At 37.2% G+C, this 19345-nt stretch overlaps 1 protein-coding gene across 2 annotated transcripts in view; it reads right to left on the bottom strand.

Annotated features, from left to right (window-relative positions):
• Positions 1 to 858: 858 nt before the first annotated feature.
• The window catches only part of LOC140480383 (lysophosphatidylcholine acyltransferase 1-like), a 169773-nt gene continuing 151286 nt past the window's right edge, over positions 859 to 19345 (bottom strand). For both annotated transcript variants that reach the window (XM_072575169.1, XM_072575170.1), the window contains 3 exons: positions 15394 to 15492; positions 10392 to 10530; positions 859 to 5599 (listed from right to left, as the gene is read on the bottom strand). In XM_072575169.1, coding sequence (XP_072431270.1) covers positions 5406 to 5599; positions 10392 to 10530; positions 15394 to 15492 — 432 coding nt within the window. In that variant the 3' untranslated portion in view covers positions 859 to 5405. The remainder of the gene's footprint in view (positions 5600 to 10391; positions 10531 to 15393; positions 15493 to 19345) is intronic.

The raw sequence follows: 19345 nt of genomic DNA, 5'->3' as shown, positions 1-19345 counted from the left end.
TACAAACTGAGGGAACTAACAAAAATATGCTCAACTTCATCCTCAGCCATCCTCCTGGAAACTGCTAATTGGAATCCTTCCAGAAATGTAGTCAATTTGCATTATATGGTTATCAGGATTTAAAATTTAATCAAGTATGACTTTCAAAACACCTGATTGCCTCATATCTTGTGAATGCGATATCAGGAACAGGAGGCTTTGACTGTAATTCACACAAAAATGGGGATCCATGACTAGATAGCTAACACTAATCAATAAATACGAAGCACTTGTCTGTGGATGAAAACAAGGATTGCAGGGTGGATTGGCAAACTAACCATAATATCATAAAGAACACCACAATGTCCTGCTGAGGTTTTTGAATTTGAAACCCAAGGTAATAATCTTAGATTGCTTACTCAACCATGCACTCATTAGCTTAGGATTAAGCAGACTGCAGAACTACTAGGTCAAAAAGTGGTGTGGAAAGAATAGATTCATAGCAGCAGTATGAGAAACACCAAACTGTTCTGTTGGAATGGGTTCCAATGAAACTAGGCTGGAATAGTGGTTCTGGAAAATAATTAGGACTGTGGATAGGGCTTCAAGCAAAAAAAAAGTAGGATGGAGATGGGAGATTTATAAATCTCTAAAGATAGATCAAGTTAACACAATAATGTAGGAACACAAAATGCTGGAAAAACCTTGCTTCCACTCCACAGATACTGCCAGACCTGCTGATTCCAGTGACCCTTCTTCAGAATTGGAACATAGCAAAAGAGGACTTGGGTAAAGAAGCAAAGTGTGGCAGCATGTTTAATCTTAATAGTGCAGCAGTAATTAAAGTTCCACACAAAAAAAAAGTGACGACAAAAACAGTTAAAGGTCAGTGTCTGAACTTTATACATTTTTTTAATGTTATGAACTAACAGCTCAAAGATCAGTCACAGCTTGATAGACTCACTATTAGTGATATGGCTACAAAATGACCAAAGTTAATAAATATTATATAGTATGAAACATTTCAAGAAAGGCAAAATGTAAAAATAAACTCATTTTTTGGGGCCATGAGCGTTGCTGGTTGGGTGGGCATTTATTGCCCAGCTATTATCTTTAGTTGTCCTTGAGAAGGTGGTACTGAGCTGCCTTCATCTGCTGCAGTTCATGTGATTGTAGGTATAGGAGGGTTTTGATCATGCAACATTGAAAGGAATGGCAATACATTTCCAAGGAAGGATGGTGAATGGTTTGGAGGGGAACTTGAAGATGGTGGCGCTCCCATGTACCTGGCTGGCATTCGTGAGCAAAAATTTACTTGTCACTTTTCAGCCCAAACCTGCACACTATCCAGGTCGTACTTCATTTGGACATGGACTGTGTCACTATCTGAGGTATCACATGACAGTGGAAAAGCAGCAATCAGGTTTTGGGGAGTCAACAAAATTCTAGCCCTTTATCTGCTCTTGAAGTTAGGAAATCACTTCTTGCATAATTATTTTGCTTTGTGCTCAATAACCTAAGAGCAAAGAAATAAAAGCTTTGTTTTTGACATTTATTTATACAGACAACTCAAATAACTTCACGGAGATACAAAAGTCCAAATGTAAGTTTGAGCAGGGATCCCTTTATGTACAATGAAAACTTGAAAAACATGATCAATTACGGCAACAAATTTCCATACGTAATTCACCGTGAAACTTTAACTCAAGTAAAATGTCCAATTTTGTTCAAAATAAATGTAAAATACAGTAGTAAACAGGTAGTCAAAAAGTAGCCTCCTGCACACTTTTATGGATCCTTTCAAAGACAGCCAAGAACACATAAGATAGCTTGCCTGAGGTATTTTTGATAGAAATATACATATTAAAAAAGATTACAAAACCTAATAAGACCTATGTCTTAAAATGGAATTGCACACTGATGTTAATGTTATTTGCACATTTATGAACATTAAGACAATTACAAATCAGATGATGTTTCCATGGATTTACAAAGTTATGCAGTCACTATAAAAATTAGTTCAAAAACAAGTTATATTCCAAAAGCTATAATCCCAATAATCTCAAGCACAGCATGCAAAGTTTGTTATTTGGACAGCAACTAGTTTTAATAAACAATATCCAACTTCCATAGATTCATTTAATTTTTTTAGAACTTGATTGAAAACATTTATTCTTACCACAGTGAAACTGCACTGATCCCAGGTTTCAAAATCATGTGACCCAGTCACCTCAGTGAAACACAGAGGGGAATTTGAAACAAACAAAATCAAGTCAAAAAACACAACGTACAATACATTTCAAAGAATATCACTAAAAAAGATTCACCTGGAATTATTCATAATATTTGGACAAGTCCAAACTCTTCCCCGTTGCACTGTAATCCTCACTGAGGCTCATCACATTGTGCTGGAGCGTATTTTTTCTCCCCCATAAGCCACAAACATGACTGTAAAAGGAATCTTAAATTCAACATCTTCAACACAATGTGGACAGTACCAAGATTTATTAAGTTTTGATCTGATTCACTATTCACATGGAAGGATTTACATGCATATATTACTTTAAGTTATTAATCACAATTATGCAATAGTTGAATTCAATTTTGAAGACTATTTGATTACACAACTGGCAGTACCATTGTGTCCTGTTCAGTAGGATTATAAAATTTCACAGTATTCCTAATTCCAATTTTTTCTCCACATCAGTTTGAAAATTTCCTAGATAATATCAATAGTGACATTAATACTGCTGGATGTTCAGCAATAAATGCTTCATGTCATTCCAGCATCGGCTTAACAATGCTCTGTCAATTTGCTTTGAATCATTCCTGACATTAACCAAAAATTAAGATACACAACCATTTTAAATAGTGAGCTTCAACATAATTCTCAGTTATGTATCGTTACACAGCATCAACTTTAGTTCCATATTGATTCCTTTAGACTGATGGACTGAGCAACTTGAGCTGTAGATGCACCATTCATTGGCTTCAGGGTATTCATCATCATACACCATCATTCAGCCAAAAGGGCAGAATAAACAACATTTACAAAGAGATAAAGAGCAGACAATAGATTTGAAATCAGCACAATGCCATATTACTACTAAAATATCCCAAAGCACTGTAATATTAATTTTCAAAAACATATAGATCCATTTAAGAAAAATTATTGATGATTATTGGGGAGTGGGGGGGGGGGGGGGGGAGGAGAGGGAAGGAAAGAAAAAATAAAACTAATCATAACGTAGAAGTGTTAGTTTACTATGAAATTAACTTCACACAGTAATGGGAGTAGATCTGTAACATCATCTCATATGGGCAAATTGCAGAATTCCCGACTCCTGTGCTTTTATCATTTTATCAACAAAAATCAGACAATTGAAACACCATTTTTCTGACATTAATGCGTATTTTGCTTCCATCCATATAATTTTACATGCTTCAAACCAAACTTGACAAAAAAGGCAGGCAGTTAAGACCTTTAAAGAGAAAAAAGTTCCCAAGTGAGACAGAAATTGAAAATCACTTTACTCCATTTTACAACTTTGCAATCTAACAGTTTCGCTCCTCCCCCTTCATTCAAATGAAAAAAAAACATAAGCCATATTTCTTTAAAACACTTCATCCATTTTTTTGCTGGTGGGAAGCAGAAACATCAGCAGCCCCATACCTGACCTAATTTTCTCTGGCAGTAGTACTGGACCTGCAGCATTCAAAACTCATGTCAATTCCTATCTTGAATAACCTTGATAAAGTGCTATTTGCCAGATTTAAGGGGACCAAACCAGCCAATCATGTGAATCAATTCAATACTGACTCAGGTATATTAATTTCCGTTTTATCCAGATAACGGCATTCTTCTGGATTGAGTAGGACTATAGAACCATAGTATGGATCTTCCAATGTAAATCATATATATTCCTCCATTTGTCAAGTTGAAGTGGCAATAACTATGACTAGACCATTTCTCAAATGGGACAATTTGGAAATGCATGGAATTAAACTGAGTAAAACTCCTTTCTTTAAAATGTCCACTCATCATATATGTGGCATCCTTACACGTTGCTCAATGGTGATAGTTACTTAACATTACTAGTGAGTGTAATTATTTTCAGTAGAATCAGCTACATGACATGAAATAGCACTAATCAGATTTAAATAATTCAGATCTTCAAGTTTAATAGCTTTGTGGTGAAACACTATCGTGAAATTTCTCACTTTTTTGTCTGTCATGTCCAAGATTCTACCACTACTGCTATATATGTATCCTTCTTTTGTAATTTCACTTTTGAAGTTAGTTTTCAGATATTTATCATTCCTTCTTAACTCCCTTTTCTCAAGTTTTAGGTAGCCCTACATTGGGCAAATATTCAATACAGATGAACCATACAAATGAAACAACATATTGTTCCCGATTAGCACATAACCGATTGTTCTTTATCTTGAATGAAACAACTTTGCCTTCCCAAACAGCAGACAGGATGGCTATTTTCATATTCTGCATATGCTATTAAGACTTTGGCATGCATCACCTCATTCAAAATCTTGCTAACAAATTTCCATCATAAGTCATCTGTTAGTCTGTTACTACTTATTTTCATGCTACCGTCAAGTTAATTTGCTTTGCAATACTTAGAGAATATGCTAAGTTAACAGATAAAAAAAAATGGCTTAAAAATTAACCAAATGAATTAGATGGGATAATTGCCCTCAAGTATTTTCCATTACATTGATATATTAGCAGTAATCTTTAAAAATAACCCCAATCATAATGAAAATAACCTGGCATTAAAGTTATATTCAGAAAATTAAACGTTAATTCGAACACTGATGAACCCTCACACTATGTTCTTTAAACTTAATTCACATTTTTCTCTTTCCAGTCATTACAGCAAGGGAAGTGAACAGTAATGACACAAATATTATATAGACAACAGTGTCCTAATCAGCACATCATTAAGAGTACAGAACACACTACAACAAGAGTTTGTTATATTGTAACACTGGCAGGGAAACATGATAGCCCCACCTTCTGCAACCATTTTTCAAAAGCTTTGTGGTTAAAATTAAACAAACACAGTTAATTGGACTACAAACAGATAAAAACACAAAAATCCACTAGCACAACTGAACTACAAGCTTTAAACATGCATAGTCACCATAACTTGTACCACAAATGTGTGAATGGGCCTGAATAGGTGCTTGGTTCCCTTCAAAGTTTAGGTGCAAATCGTGAGCATCTTCCCAATCTTTGCTTCCAATGACAGTTACATTTTCTCTTAAAACCAAGTTCAACTCATAGCACACTGGAAAAATGATAAACACAAATGGCAGTTGAGTTCATACAGTAAATTAGAGAAATAATGTGAGCGCCCTAAATTGGTCCACCCCCCCTCACCAGGAGAAGGATTTTATCCAAGGAATTAGTTAATCTTTTTGTCCAAAGTACCATCTTCTTTATCTTCCTCGTGGAGATCAGGTGAGAAGTCTGTACAAAACCCATTAGCAGTTGCAGCAAGCTGCTTTTCCATGCAATCTGTGACAGCCATCATCTGGTGTGGGTAAAGGTACTCCTCAGCATAGTCAGGATTCACATGCGAAAACTTGCAGAAGTCCACTGAAGTTAGAGAATTGACATTTTTATCATGTGTGGACAGTTACCCTAAATGCAACTTCAAAGTGTTAGAAAACCTAACTGTTGGAAGTCTTTTAATACTTGGATCTAACAATTGCTGGACTAAGTTTTTTTTTGGGTGGTGGTAGTGGTGGGGTAGAGGAAGAGGGGAGGGATCAGGGTCCATATTATTGTGGATGTTGAAGAAACTTTACCATGGATTGGGTCAGGAGCTTATTGCATCCACTATTGTTTCATCAAAAGTGGTTGTACAGTAGTTGCCATACATTTTCAAGTTATGCTTCATAAGCATCATTGGAAAGGCCAACACTTATTGTCCATCCCTAGATGCCTTTGAGAAAATGCTGCAGACCATCCATAAGTACATCCACCATGCTTTTCTGGTCATTCAGAAATCTGGATGAAGAATCCAGAATGCAAAACCAAATCTCAGTTTTAGAATTCAAATTCATTAAGTTTCAGGATCACTATAAAGACCAATAACTAATGCTTTTAATGGAAGGAAACCCTCTGTCCTCCCTGGTTCATGGCTTTTGTCCCACCACAATTTGGACTTTTTTTTTAAAAAAGAACCTAGTGACTCGGCAAACAGTTAGTCTAATAAGGTTGTGGCCTCAGTATCTTCTTGAGGAAGCCAGAGATGAACAATAAATACCAACACCGCCAGTAATTCACATTCCTTGAGAATGAGAGGGGAATGAATCGACCCAGTACAAAGTTTGTCCTCAACATGCCAGATTCTCTTACACATTCATGACTGCTATATGCTAGTTTCCTCATTAACAGTGAAATTTAAAATACAATTTGTGGCGTTTCCATGGCAACTTTCTGTTCCAAAATTCATACAGCACTCTGGTCAGAATTATTAGTGGCTGCTGCCATGGCCCTTCCAAGAGATGTATTCACATTCTGGGATTTGGGATGGTGTTTATTGCAGTGGCAAGTGAAGCCTCGGGAACATTTCCTAGATAATGGTAAGGTAAATGCAGGGTTTTGGGATGGGGGGAGGCTTGGATTTGTGTGTGGGATGTTCTTTAGAGGGTCGATGCAAATTTGATGGGACAAATTACCTCTTTCTACACTGTAGGGACTATGATTCTATGATAATGTTTGTGCACCTATTAACGATTCAGATATTTTCTCATCAACTTGTTTAGGGATGCTATTACCAACCTTTGGAGCAGATGGAACTTGAACCCAGGCCTCCTGACTCAGAGGTAGGAACTCTAACACTGCACCACAAGAACCCCTCATTAACTATCTAAGCTTACTAATGGCATAAATTTTAATAAAGGACTTTTAAGAGTACAATTCACTACTGAAACTTAAGAATTTGTTAAACATAAGTAATGACTTTTGACATTGTTATATTGTACAACATTTTTCTTTGTGTTAGATACCTAATGCATCTGAAATCAAAAATCAAAAGACTTGCAGGGTAGACACATTGTTGGTTAGATTATGCATAAAACTCCAAAAACACTGTCCCAGCAGAATTCACTAAAAGTTCTCTGGATGTCAGATATAGCAATATTTATTTCATTAACTAAAAGCATACTATTCAAGACAATTCTTCTGAAGTGCACTTAGAAACTCATCTTTCTGGCTGACCTTCCACTCTTATCCAAGTTTATAATAGGATGATTAAGTCCTTCATTTTTTGTACTTTTAATTTCCTACAAATGTTTCCCTCTTTCATCCTAGTTGATGGCTCATTTAATATATGCAGTAATGTAATGGTACCATTGTTGATTTTCAGCTCTAATCAAATTGATGCTCCACTTGTTCTATCCATTATGTGCTCTCCCCTGAGCAATGTAGTTTTCCAAATCAGTACTGCCCTTCCACCCCCCCCATCACCTCACTTCTAAAACTTTCTTATCCTCAGCAAACAACTCATCTCCAGGTATACCGAACACTAACCTTTCTGTCGCATTAGATATGACTGACCCCAACAACATATTTCTCAGCTCAATGGGGCATTCCTCAATTGATTAGCTGGTATTAGTCTCAGCTCACTATTTTCTTCCAGTTCCAGCTTTGGTGGCTCCCTAAATAATACCTTGGTTGATTTTTCTTTATCTGCATGCTGTCCCTTAACAATATCATGGAGTCAAGTTTCGCGTGCTCATGACACATCCTGCCCATATCTCCAACACTTCTGTGTTTCTGACTTTCAGCCCAACAATATTTTCTGATACATACTGAGGTGACCAAAGGTATTGACTTTGGCTCCTGCCACAAATCATTTATATTTTCTGGGAATTCCAGCCATAACAGTATTTTTCAACCTGGAGGTTGACAATTTAAATCCTTGTTCTTAAGATAAAGTTTTGACTATTTTCACCTGTGTAACATCAGCTCATCTTAACTCACCAGCCCTCACTGCATTCCCATCCCCAGACTTTAATATGACCACGATTTTAGATATGGTCACCCTCACTCCCTTTTTTGATTTGTTGGAGTAGGCTGGTTTAGAGGTCAGGCCAGCTAACCTGGGAAGAACTCAGGTGACTGCCCACTGTCAAGGCAGGCTGGGCAGAAGCCTTGTAACAGGGGTGCAACATATTGTACAAAAATTACAACGAAAGTTAAAAATAGAACCCTAAGCCCCATTCACTCCCCTTACCCTATCCATGTCCTTTGCTGTTTTCACATGGCCCAATCACTGCTATACCCATCAACTTCCTATGCTCAACTACTCCCTACTTGCATGCACCATCCTTTCTACCTTCAACTGTAACAACTCACCTAGTATCTAAAAGGACACACGTATGCTGGAGGTAAAACTGTTCTATTGCTTAAAATTCAATATTGCAAGCTACACTTTGTAAAAAAAATGTTCATTCACACCAACATATTTTGGAACCATCTTGACAGATTTGACATGTTTGGACTGTCCTTAACAGGTCTGCACAATCCTCGACATGAACGAGGTTTCACAATTCCAAAGAGTTTATGCACTTATTCCACACAAGGTGGTTGGGAAGTTAAGGAAAAGTTAAAAACGAGGGGAGCAGTATTGATAAAACAATTTTTTTGTGATGTCATATTTTAATCCAGTTTTCCAATCATTTCAAAAACACAAGCTGTCGAATATAGCTACCCTTGAGTTCCCTTTCCTAAAAAGATATTAATGAACCCTTTCTCATTGGCAGAATAAGACTTAAAATAGTGTGCTCTTTGGTTCCTCAACATGCAAGCTTGTACTTATTCTATTCTACACTAAACTTCAATTTTCATACATACTGGACCAATTGAAACTTGAAGTTCCTGAAAGTTGCTGTACTGTCCCTGTAACTTTCTGAATAAGAGTTGGATTGCAAGAAGGGTGTAACTGGTTCATTGAATAGAATCCCTACAGTGTGGAAACAGGCCCTTCAGCTCAACAAGCCCGCACCAACACTCTGAAGAGTAACCCACCAGACTCATTCTCCTAACCTATTACTCTACATTTACCCCTGACTAATGCACCTAACCTACACATCCCTGAATACCATGGGCAATTTAGCATGGCCAATTCACCTAACTTGCACATCTTTGGATTGTGGGAGGAAATAGGAGCACCTGGAGGGACAGAAAGTACTTTAGCCAAATTTGTAGATCACACTAAACAGTGGGAAAGTAAGTTGTAATGAACAAATAAGAAATGCACAAACGGAAATGCATTGATTAGGTGAATAGGCCAAAATTTGGCAGACAGAGTTAAACGTGGATAAGTATGAGGTCATCTGTTTTGGTTGGACAAATAGCAAGGCAGCTTAATATCTAAATGGAGTGAAACCCTGGAACACTTCGCTACATCTGACTGCCTTTGTGCACAAATTGCAAAAAAGATATTAAGGCAGACAAATGAAATTTTTAGCATATATTGCTAAAGGAACAGAATATAAAGTTAGGAAGTGCTGCTGCTATGGTACAAAGCATTAGCGAGAGCGTAGAATTTTGGTCTCCTGAGGGTGAACGTGCATGTATTGGAAACAGTTCAGGGGAAGCTTGTAAGATAGATTCCAGCGATAAGGAATTTATCTGATGAAGAGAGATTGAACAGTTTAGGGCTCTATTCTCTGGAGCTTAGAAGAATAAAAGGAGATTTAATTGAGGTACACAAGAGACAAAAAGGGACTGAAACTAGTTACAGAAAGAATGTTTCCTCATGTGGAGCAATTTAGAATAAGAGATCAATTTTAGAATAAAGGTAGCAGATTTAAAGCAGAGTTGAGGAGAAATTACTCCTCTCAAAGGATCCTGAATCTGCAATTCACTACGCCAGAGCGTGGTGGATGCTATGGCAGAGTAAATTTGAGGAGGACAGAGACTTTTAATGAGTTGAAGTGTTATGGAGATCTGGCAGGAAAGTGGAGTTGAGGCCAAGGTGAGATCATATCAAATGGCAAAACAGGCTTGAGGATGAATTGCCACTCCTGCTCCTTGTTCTTGAGAACAAGCTTGACAGCTGAATAGTATTTTTCTACTCCCAGTTAATATTAAGATTGAATAAGTTACTAAGTCTGATAATTTTGTAGTAACCTAAATTACAATTTAAAAACTAGGAATCAATTTGCCAAAATTTGTAAAAATTGAAAATAATTTGTTTGACATGAAATGTCAGTTTAGTGATAATGGAATTAATATGAAACAGCATGACTGCAAGAGACAGACCCCAAACAACTTTACATAGGACTTTTGACATATATCCGTTGACATTTTCTGGACAAGTAATGACTTAACTGAGTATTTTAGGGCTTCAATCAAATGAATATAAAACACTTACTATAACTTATTTTCCTCTGCTGAGTAGCATCAATAACTGTGAAAAGTTTTGATACATCAAGCTTATTTACTCCCAAAGCAGTCTTCAGAATGCAGGCCAGATCGTCTTCTGTTATAGTTTGATCAATTGACTCATACATCTATTAAAGAAATATAAAAGTGTTCCAAAATTACATGTCTGAAGTTATACCCAATACATGAGAACAAAATACAATTGTAATGCTGCTGTGGAGTGCTCAAATATACTCAACTAAACACAAAGGTGATTTACTATGTTACTACCAATTCTATAGGTAACCTAACTTGAAAGAAAAAAATTCCCTAAATTCCTCAAGTAATTATAACAATTTTACATAAGGCTTATATGATATATATTCTATTCCATTCTGCATCTGAATAAGAATTTATTTACATAAATGGAAAACTGGAAAGTAATGACCTTGATTACACACGATACTTAGCATCAAACCAATGCAAGCTTAGAGGTTATATTTTAAATATCCCTTAAAAATACAAGCAACAGAAAGCTAGTTAAAGAAGGGAAATGCCACTTCTTGTTCATTTATAGCTAGAAATTAATACAGGGTACATAAAATAGATATTGGGCAAAACAAATGAGGCAGCTATAAATGGAAAATGTTCAAAACAGAGTTAAACTCAACCCCAAAATTGGAAGAATTAATAGATATTCATCTTAGAAAGAAATTAAATTTCTAGTAAAATAGTTAAGTAAATTGTAATGGACACATCAGGTCTTTCAAGGTTATAAAATTATTTTGTATACAAAGTTAAGCTCGTTTAGACTTTACTGAGCTACTGTCCCATAATTACTCCTTAAGAATTTTGACGTCCTTGTATTGTTATATTAATCTCACTGGCATGTTCTGAAGCACATTTAAAATTGTTGATGTTGTAATGGAACTTAGGAAATCGCTGCATCAGTGTGGTCTCAAGAGTTGGTATGATATCCTAATTGTTTTTAATTCACAATATTGTAATAGATTAAGATTTAAAAGGATCAATTGGATTTTTAAGTCTGCAAAGACATATCCAGAACACCACCGAGTTAGGCAAAATCAATTAGTGTGAGAAAAATGGTAAATGGATTATATTATGGATAAGTGCTGAAGACTGGAAATCATAAATGATGATGGAAGTGCAAAGCTTTAAGCTTGAACAGGCTTGATACTCAACATTCTCAACTACAGCAGTGATCAATAAAATGGAAGGAATCAAGCATATTTGTAATATTTTATCACACCCTCAGGACAATCCAACTATATTGAATTACTTTGGAAATACACTTATCATTGTTCTGTCGGCAACATGGTAGCCAATTGGTAAATAAAATTCTTAAACGGTTTAAAGCAATGAATGACCATTTGGGTGGCACTATTTGAGGAGGGTATACTAGCCTAGACATAGAAGGAATTTCCATTCTTCAAACACAAATCAATGCTTCAGTTGCAGTGCAAGAGTCTGCTAGATATAGTCTACTTAACAATCAATCACAACCCCAATGTCACAGTTGACAGATACTCAATCCTGGATACGGATTCACTTTCAGAGAATAATGCCTGTAACATTGTGCTAAACTGTACTGTGGACAAAATTGTAGAATAGAAGGCACTAAAAGCCCTGTTCAAATCATTGGTCTGCATTATTTCATAACTGAAATTAAAAACTAACCCAATGGCAGATGATGTAACCATTATTGGTTGATGGTAAAAACTCACCTGGTTTATAATTCCTTTAGAGAAGGAAGTCTGTCACCCTTTCCTGGTCTGGACTACATGAGACTTCAGACCCATGTAACATGGTTGACTCATAACTGCCTTCTGAAATGGCTTTGACAGCCTTTTAGTTCAAGGACAATTAGGGATGGACAACAAATACTAGCAATACTCTCATTTCATAAAAGAATAAAGAGGTAAAAAAGGGACTCTTTCATTTTGGATATTTGTAATCTTCCCTTATATTTACAAACTTAATTTTGGTGGAAATAAAAAAAACAATGGTACTGTTGAACAGTCAAAATTGAAAATAATTTAGAATTATAGGAAAAATTGAATAGCTTACAGAAAGTGGAAGAACTATTTAATTTGGTTAAAAAGCGACATAAGGCAATCAGCAAAGAAAAATCAACCAAAATTGCTTTGAGTGTTTAAAAAAGGTATAGGGTGCTCGGTTAAGACACAGCAAGGTCTGATGTGAGCAATTAAACTGAAAAAACAACTTGACTGCTCAGAAAGATTCAATCTATGGAATGATACTGGTTACCATTAATGAAAAGCACATGCATCATGTGAAAAACAGAACTGGAATCATTGATGCAAATTAGTAACATTAAAATGAGCAACTGCAACAATGCTTAATGCAGCAATAAAAAGATCTTGTATTGACCTATAACACTGTATCCTGACTGGTTGAACCACAGCTAAATATCCTGGACTCAAGGAAAGAATATTTCTATCACATCCAAATCCACAAAGGAAAGGCAATTAAATCAAAGCAGGAAGGAAAATTGCTATAAAATACAAAACTAAAAAAGGCACAACAAAAAAGAATAATGTTGAGTCCTTAATTAAAATGCTTTTTTGTGCTTAGAAGTATGATTGATTCAAACTGAACATATCATCTACAGAACCAGAATTCCCAATCGAAAATAACCTGAGCCCTCTGATGTTATGAGGAAATATTATACAAATTAGGCCTATTTTGACTAGAATTTAGATAGTTAAGGGCGATCCGATGGAAGTCTTCAAGAAGCATTTAATCTTGCCATATTAACTACTTAAATAACTTTTGCCCAGTTGAAAAACAGAATGCTTCAAAATCTTGCTTATAAAAGCAAGTGGGTACCTGGTGACTTGTGATTTCTGTTTAGAGACTGCATGACGACATCACTTTAAATGGGGCTGCCGCAACTGCAGCAGTTGCTCTATGGTGAATGGGCATGGTGTTTCCTTGGATTCTCCAGTCACACAGTTGAGTAACCACTATGCATTAGCTTCAGAACATCAGGTTGCTCATTATTGGACAGGTTCAAGGAGTGAGCATTCTCTCACAGGTAGTTCTTCCAGGCAGGCTCAGATAGGTACTGTAGGCAGGGGCAGCTCTAGCTCAGAATTATAACTTGAGCACAGAGGGAGTTACAACCAACCTCTGACTGAGGGGTACAATTTTTGCACAGAGAGAAACATAGTCAGCTTGTGGCTGTAAGAAACAGTGAATCATTTTTAACAGTTGGGGTTGTAGCAGCCTCCCGGCTGCTAAAAGAGACAGATCGCTAACTTGGCTCAAGAGCAAGGGATGCTGAATACATTGGCCAAGTAAAACTCCAAAATGACATTTGCATAACATAAAAGGCAGTTAATCTGGACAGATATACCAACCACTTATCTACCAAACAAAGGAGGGCTGAGACAGAAAGACACCAGGTCCTACTACACAAAGAAACAGGTAACATGGCATCTGAATGATTAACTCTTGTTTCAAACTATTAAGTGTTTCTCCCTGATCAGCCAGAACCAGAGAAAGTTCCAGCAAACCATCTTAAAAAAAGGTATAAAACATGGGTTCACCTGCAAACTGCTCTTGGGAATCATCTGAGACGACCAGCCTGGAAAGAGGCAGAGACCAGCTGACCATCCAGAGATCGAGAAGCAGCTGTGCAGAGACTGAGCCAAAGCCAGAGCCACAGAGAGTGACTGCATAAATTTGTAATTTTGTTCCTAATAAAGTGCAAAGTTTTGCTTTTGCTAGCAGCTTGCATTCATATTGATTTAATCACTCTGGTGTTGTGCAACACCTGGATAAATTCATTCATGACATTCTGGTCGGAGTTGTCTGCAACATGTTTAAAGAGGAACCAGACAACAGTGTGATGGAGAGGGGACGACTTCTGGTTAGGAGTGGATCTTCAGACTTCAGTGCAGCTCTCTGCGAATAAGGGAGTGCCTGCACAAAAATAAGCCGAACAATGTCCTGAGTTATTGTGTTACACCAATGTCAGCTTCTGGATAGGGTTTGCAGTCACAAGGTCTGGGTGGCAATCACAACCTGATATCCCTAAAGGTTATAGCTGCTTTTTTTCTTTAAAAAGAAAGTAGTCATTTTAAATAGTTTTAAATGGAATTTCACAGTTCTCTACTCATATGTTCACGCAGGACATCACTGATGCAAACGTTATTTAGATCTCACCTATCATTTTCTTCCCCCTTGATTTGGTCAGTCAGGTGATAAAGGGTATTAAGCTTCTCAGCCACCTCTGGCTTCCTGCAGATATGGGATGCAATGAAGAGCACCCACATAGAATTGAAAGCACTCTATTGCCAACTAGCAATGCTCATGAAAAAGATTTGTTTCCATAAATTTTCAACTCATTTGTGACCACAACCACCAGATTTTGCAGGTCTGAGTTAGGTACCGTGGAAGCTGCTACACTCTATATACTGGGGCACTCACAGTTGCTAGCCTCTTTCAGGTCTTTGGCACATGAAAGAATGCGTAGTGAGTGATAAGCATATGATCTCTTGACGTCTAATGACACCTCAAAGAAGAAGGATGCAATACAGTCTTCTCTTCATACAGGCAAAAAATAATTGGGGTTAAGTCTTTGACAGAGTTTATTGTGTAAGACCTGTGGAACATCAGGCTTGATGGTCAAATAGTATGTTCTTGCCTGGTGTTGCCTTAGTTACATTGTTCCTGCACACTATAACATAAGCATAAATATTAAACTTAAATTACTCAAAATGGAATTATGCTACAATGTCTTTAATTGTTATAATGAAAATCTTAATTAAAAGTTTGTTTGCAGACTAAAATTGAGACTTTTGCTCCATTTCAAGAGACTATGTTTAAAGGTACATATTTTGTTCCAGGCACCAGGTGCATGCACTAAAAGTTATTTTAGTTAGTTTCATGAAAACTGTGCAGAAAGCAACTTTTGATTGCAAGCCCAAACAAAATTAACAAGTATCCACTTGAAAGATACTTACCCTAAATGCCAACTTAATTGTTTCATGCGTTTTAGATGGTCTTGATACTACTGATAAGGCAATCACATACTCTCGGATATCAATTGTTCCATTTTCATTCTGAAAGTAGGAATAATTAAGTTCAGTAAACTGCGACAAAAATCTACAAATTTACTGAGAAAAAACACTGACTAAATATTTCACTATGACTAAATACTTCAGCAATGTACTTCAAAATAGCATTGATTACATTTATTACATCTAAAATGTTTTAGTTTATTTTACTGTCATGTGAAGATTTTCTATCAAGGTGACAGCAGAGGGTGCTGCATACTACACAAGCCTACCTTGTGAAAAGTCTCAAACCAACATATCTACAATAACCACAAACCATGCTTACTCTAAGATCCTTTCGAAAGCAATAGAACATATGAATATATTGACAATTTATATTGATTCACAGTAATTTTTGTAAAGAGTCCTGCTTTTTTTAAACCATTTGAATTTGACATATGACCCAGTATAATCAATGACAACTATTTAAACTATTTTTCCAACTACTTCTAACTAGTTGCAATTAATCACTGCACCAACTTTTTTCTGACTACAGTAATGACAAAAATTGTTCGCTTGGGTTTTCTCTTGTATCCAGCTTATCGCTACTCTCACTCACTAACTGAAGCTGTACAGCAGTGTTAGAGTACCCAAGGGAAAATCATAATTCACTACAGAGAGCAAAATGTGTTCGCTCACAAATATTCTGATCCTAAGTAGATTATCTTCTTATCAGTCAATGAATCTCAACTTGCATGGCATACATAATTCATTTGAACTGGAGGGAATGCTGTGAACTTTAAAATACTGACCACTGCCTTATAGCCAATCTGTCAGATACTGGACATGCGATACATTGATTTGATTTGATTTGTGTGGAGGGAGGAAATGACGATTGAAGAGAACTTGATTCTAACACTTTATAGCAAAGATCACCTTGACCCTGAATAGTCAAGGCTGGATGGGTACACTATGGGATCTCTCAAGTCCTGACACCAGCAGCCCACTGGGAATTGGCCAGCAAATTTGAATGTTCAATGGGCAATGTTCTGCTCTCTAGGACCCTCTAAGTTTTTAGATTTGATTGAGTGGGAGACTTCAGATGGTTCCAACTTACAGAAAATGATAAGTGGGAAAAAATCTTGTCTAACACCTGGGTAAATGTACAACTGCCATAACCCATATTCCCCTGACCCAATTATCCACCTCTTCACACGCTTATCTCATGCAGAATATTCCCTCAGTGACCTTAACTCTTCAAATTTCTAACATGCTGTCTGCACTCCCTTGCCAACTCAACTTTAACCATATCCCCTCACACCCTGCCCTTACCCAGCTTATACACACTACTCCATTATCTCATCCACCTTAAGCCCCTCACCACATTGCAACCTTTCACACTCAACTTCCCTCGAGAGGGTTTCAAATAGCTTTTGGACGTTTAAACTAGAAGATGGCAGTTAATACCATAAAAATAGCGCCTGGTTTGTTTTTGTCACAATCCAGTGCTGAAGCAACGTTATTAGAGTCAATTTCTGGGAAGGCCGGAGTTGGGGATTCCTGGTCAGAACAGTGGAGCTGCATGTTAGTAGAGAAAAGTAGCAGCAGAGTAGCCACTCAATGGTGATATAGCCACACTCTGGGAGAGTAGGGCCTATATTCTGTTATTGACTTACCAGTGGAAGTTTGTCATGACCTGATTGTTCAGGGAAGATGAACAGTAACTCAAATTACTGCATGTCATTCTAATGAGATTTGATCAGACATTTTTCTAATGACATATTTGTAACTAGCTTCCAACACACACACAAGGGAAATCTAAGTGTGATTCAGCTGCTGCCTTTTTACCTCTGAGAAAGAGACTTGCCACTTCAACAGAGCTCATAGATTTTAACAACCTTGGTCCAAATTTGAAAGAGATGAATTCAAGAGGGAAGTGGATAACTGCTCATGATATCAAGACAATATGTAGTATCAAGAACCTATCAAAACTGGAATCAACAGGAATTAAGGGCAAAAGGCTCTACTAGCTGGAATCATACCTTGCACAAAGGATGACAATTTGGGTTATGGGAGCTCAGCCAAAAGGATATCACTGGTTCTCAGCCAAAAGGTTCTCAGGATAGCTTCCTGGGCCTAACTAAATCCAGAGGTAGGTTTGTCTGATGTTTATATAATATTCAGCACCATTTGCTACTGCACTGATGCTGAAGCAATCCTTGTCTAAGTGCAGCAAGACCTGGATAATATTCATGCTCTTGCTAATCGAAGGCAGTAACATTTGCATCATGTAAGTGCACAGTAATGACCATTAAATGATCACCCCTTTAAATTTAATCATACACAATCGTTGAATCTTCAAAATCAGCATCTTGATTCCAACCAAAAGCTGAATTGGAGCAACCATATAAAAAGACAAAAGCAAACCAGAGACTGGGAATTCTGCACTAACTTATCTCTGGACCTCTTGAAGCTAATCCATCATCTAAAGGGAGTGCAGCCTCAACACACAATAAACTTGGCACCATCCAGGACACAGCAGCCCAACTGACTAAAATCTTATCTAACACTACCCACATTCACTCCTTCCAACATCAACACAAAATGGCTGCAATAACTCACCATCTATAAGGCGCACTGCAATAACTCACCAAGGCTCCTTAAGTAGCATCTTCCAAACAAAAGTTTCTAGCAGCAAGGAGGACAGGGGCAACAGATGCATGGGAACATCACCATGTGTAAGTTTCCTTCCAAGGCATCCCACCATCCTCTACTGCCATTCCTTTACTGTCCTGGTATCAAACTCCTGGAATTCTCTCCCAACTACACTTGTTTGTAGCTAGATCGTATGGACTGCTGCAGTTCAATGTAGCGTAATTAGGACAATTACGAATGGACAATGTTAGCCTAGCCAGTGATGCCCATAAAAGAAAAAAAGTAGCTTGACATGGAGAAATATTGGCTGCACAACTTGAGTAGTAGACCAATCCTTGAAAGACAACAATGAAACTTTTATGAATTGTGGAAGCAACAAAATGGATCTCTCTATAAAGTTAGGAAGCAAACTCCATTGTACCTCTCAGTTTGTTCTTCACTAATAAACAAATTATAAACCATAGGGAAAATGTAGATGGTTGACATAAGTCAGAATCATAGAATGAAATAGCACAGAAGACGACCAATTCAGTCATTCGTGCATCTGTTGGCTCTTCGATAGAGCCATTTCTTCCATTAGATTAGTCCTTTGGGACTAAGGATGACTTTCTTCCACTCAGGAGTTCAGGATCCTGAGGGAACTAAACATCCAATGCTGGATCCACATACCCTATCACAGGTGCGGGAAAGTGATGCTTGGTTTTTAATGCAGTCCTGCTTTTTGCATTTGTCCTCCACCTGGGCCTGGAAGCAATCCTCAAAACACTAAATCTCTTTATAGATGTTTCTATTCCAGTTTGAGCAGTCTTGGACAACAGATTTCCACAACTTGGTGGGGATATTGCCCTTTTTCAGAGAGGCTTTGACAACATCCTTGAAACATTATTCATACCCTCTTAGTAACAGCTTGCTATGGTAAAGCTTGGAGTGAAGATCTTATTTTCGATCTACAGGGTTAGGCATACAATAAAATGGCTCACTTATACATTTGACTGACTAAGCAGTGTTTTGGTGCTGGGGATCTTATTTTTTCCATCATAAGGAAAACCAGCTCAGCCTATCCACTCTGCGCAAATATGTAATTCAAATCACTAGCATCATTCTAGTGAAATTCTTCTGCATCACCCCAATTCCTTTGAACAGCAAAGGAATTAAGACATATGATGAGAAGGCAGATAAGTGGAGCTGAGGCCACAAAAAGATCAGTCATGATCTCAAGTTTGACAGTTCATCAGCTGATGACTAACAGAAGTTAGTTTCTTTT

This window comes from Chiloscyllium punctatum, chromosome 8 (genome assembly GCF_047496795.1).
Source record: "Chiloscyllium punctatum isolate Juve2018m chromosome 8, sChiPun1.3, whole genome shotgun sequence".
Lineage (NCBI taxonomy): Eukaryota > Metazoa > Chordata > Chondrichthyes > Orectolobiformes > Hemiscylliidae > Chiloscyllium > Chiloscyllium punctatum.
This window is presented reverse-complemented; position numbering and strand designations above follow the sequence as displayed.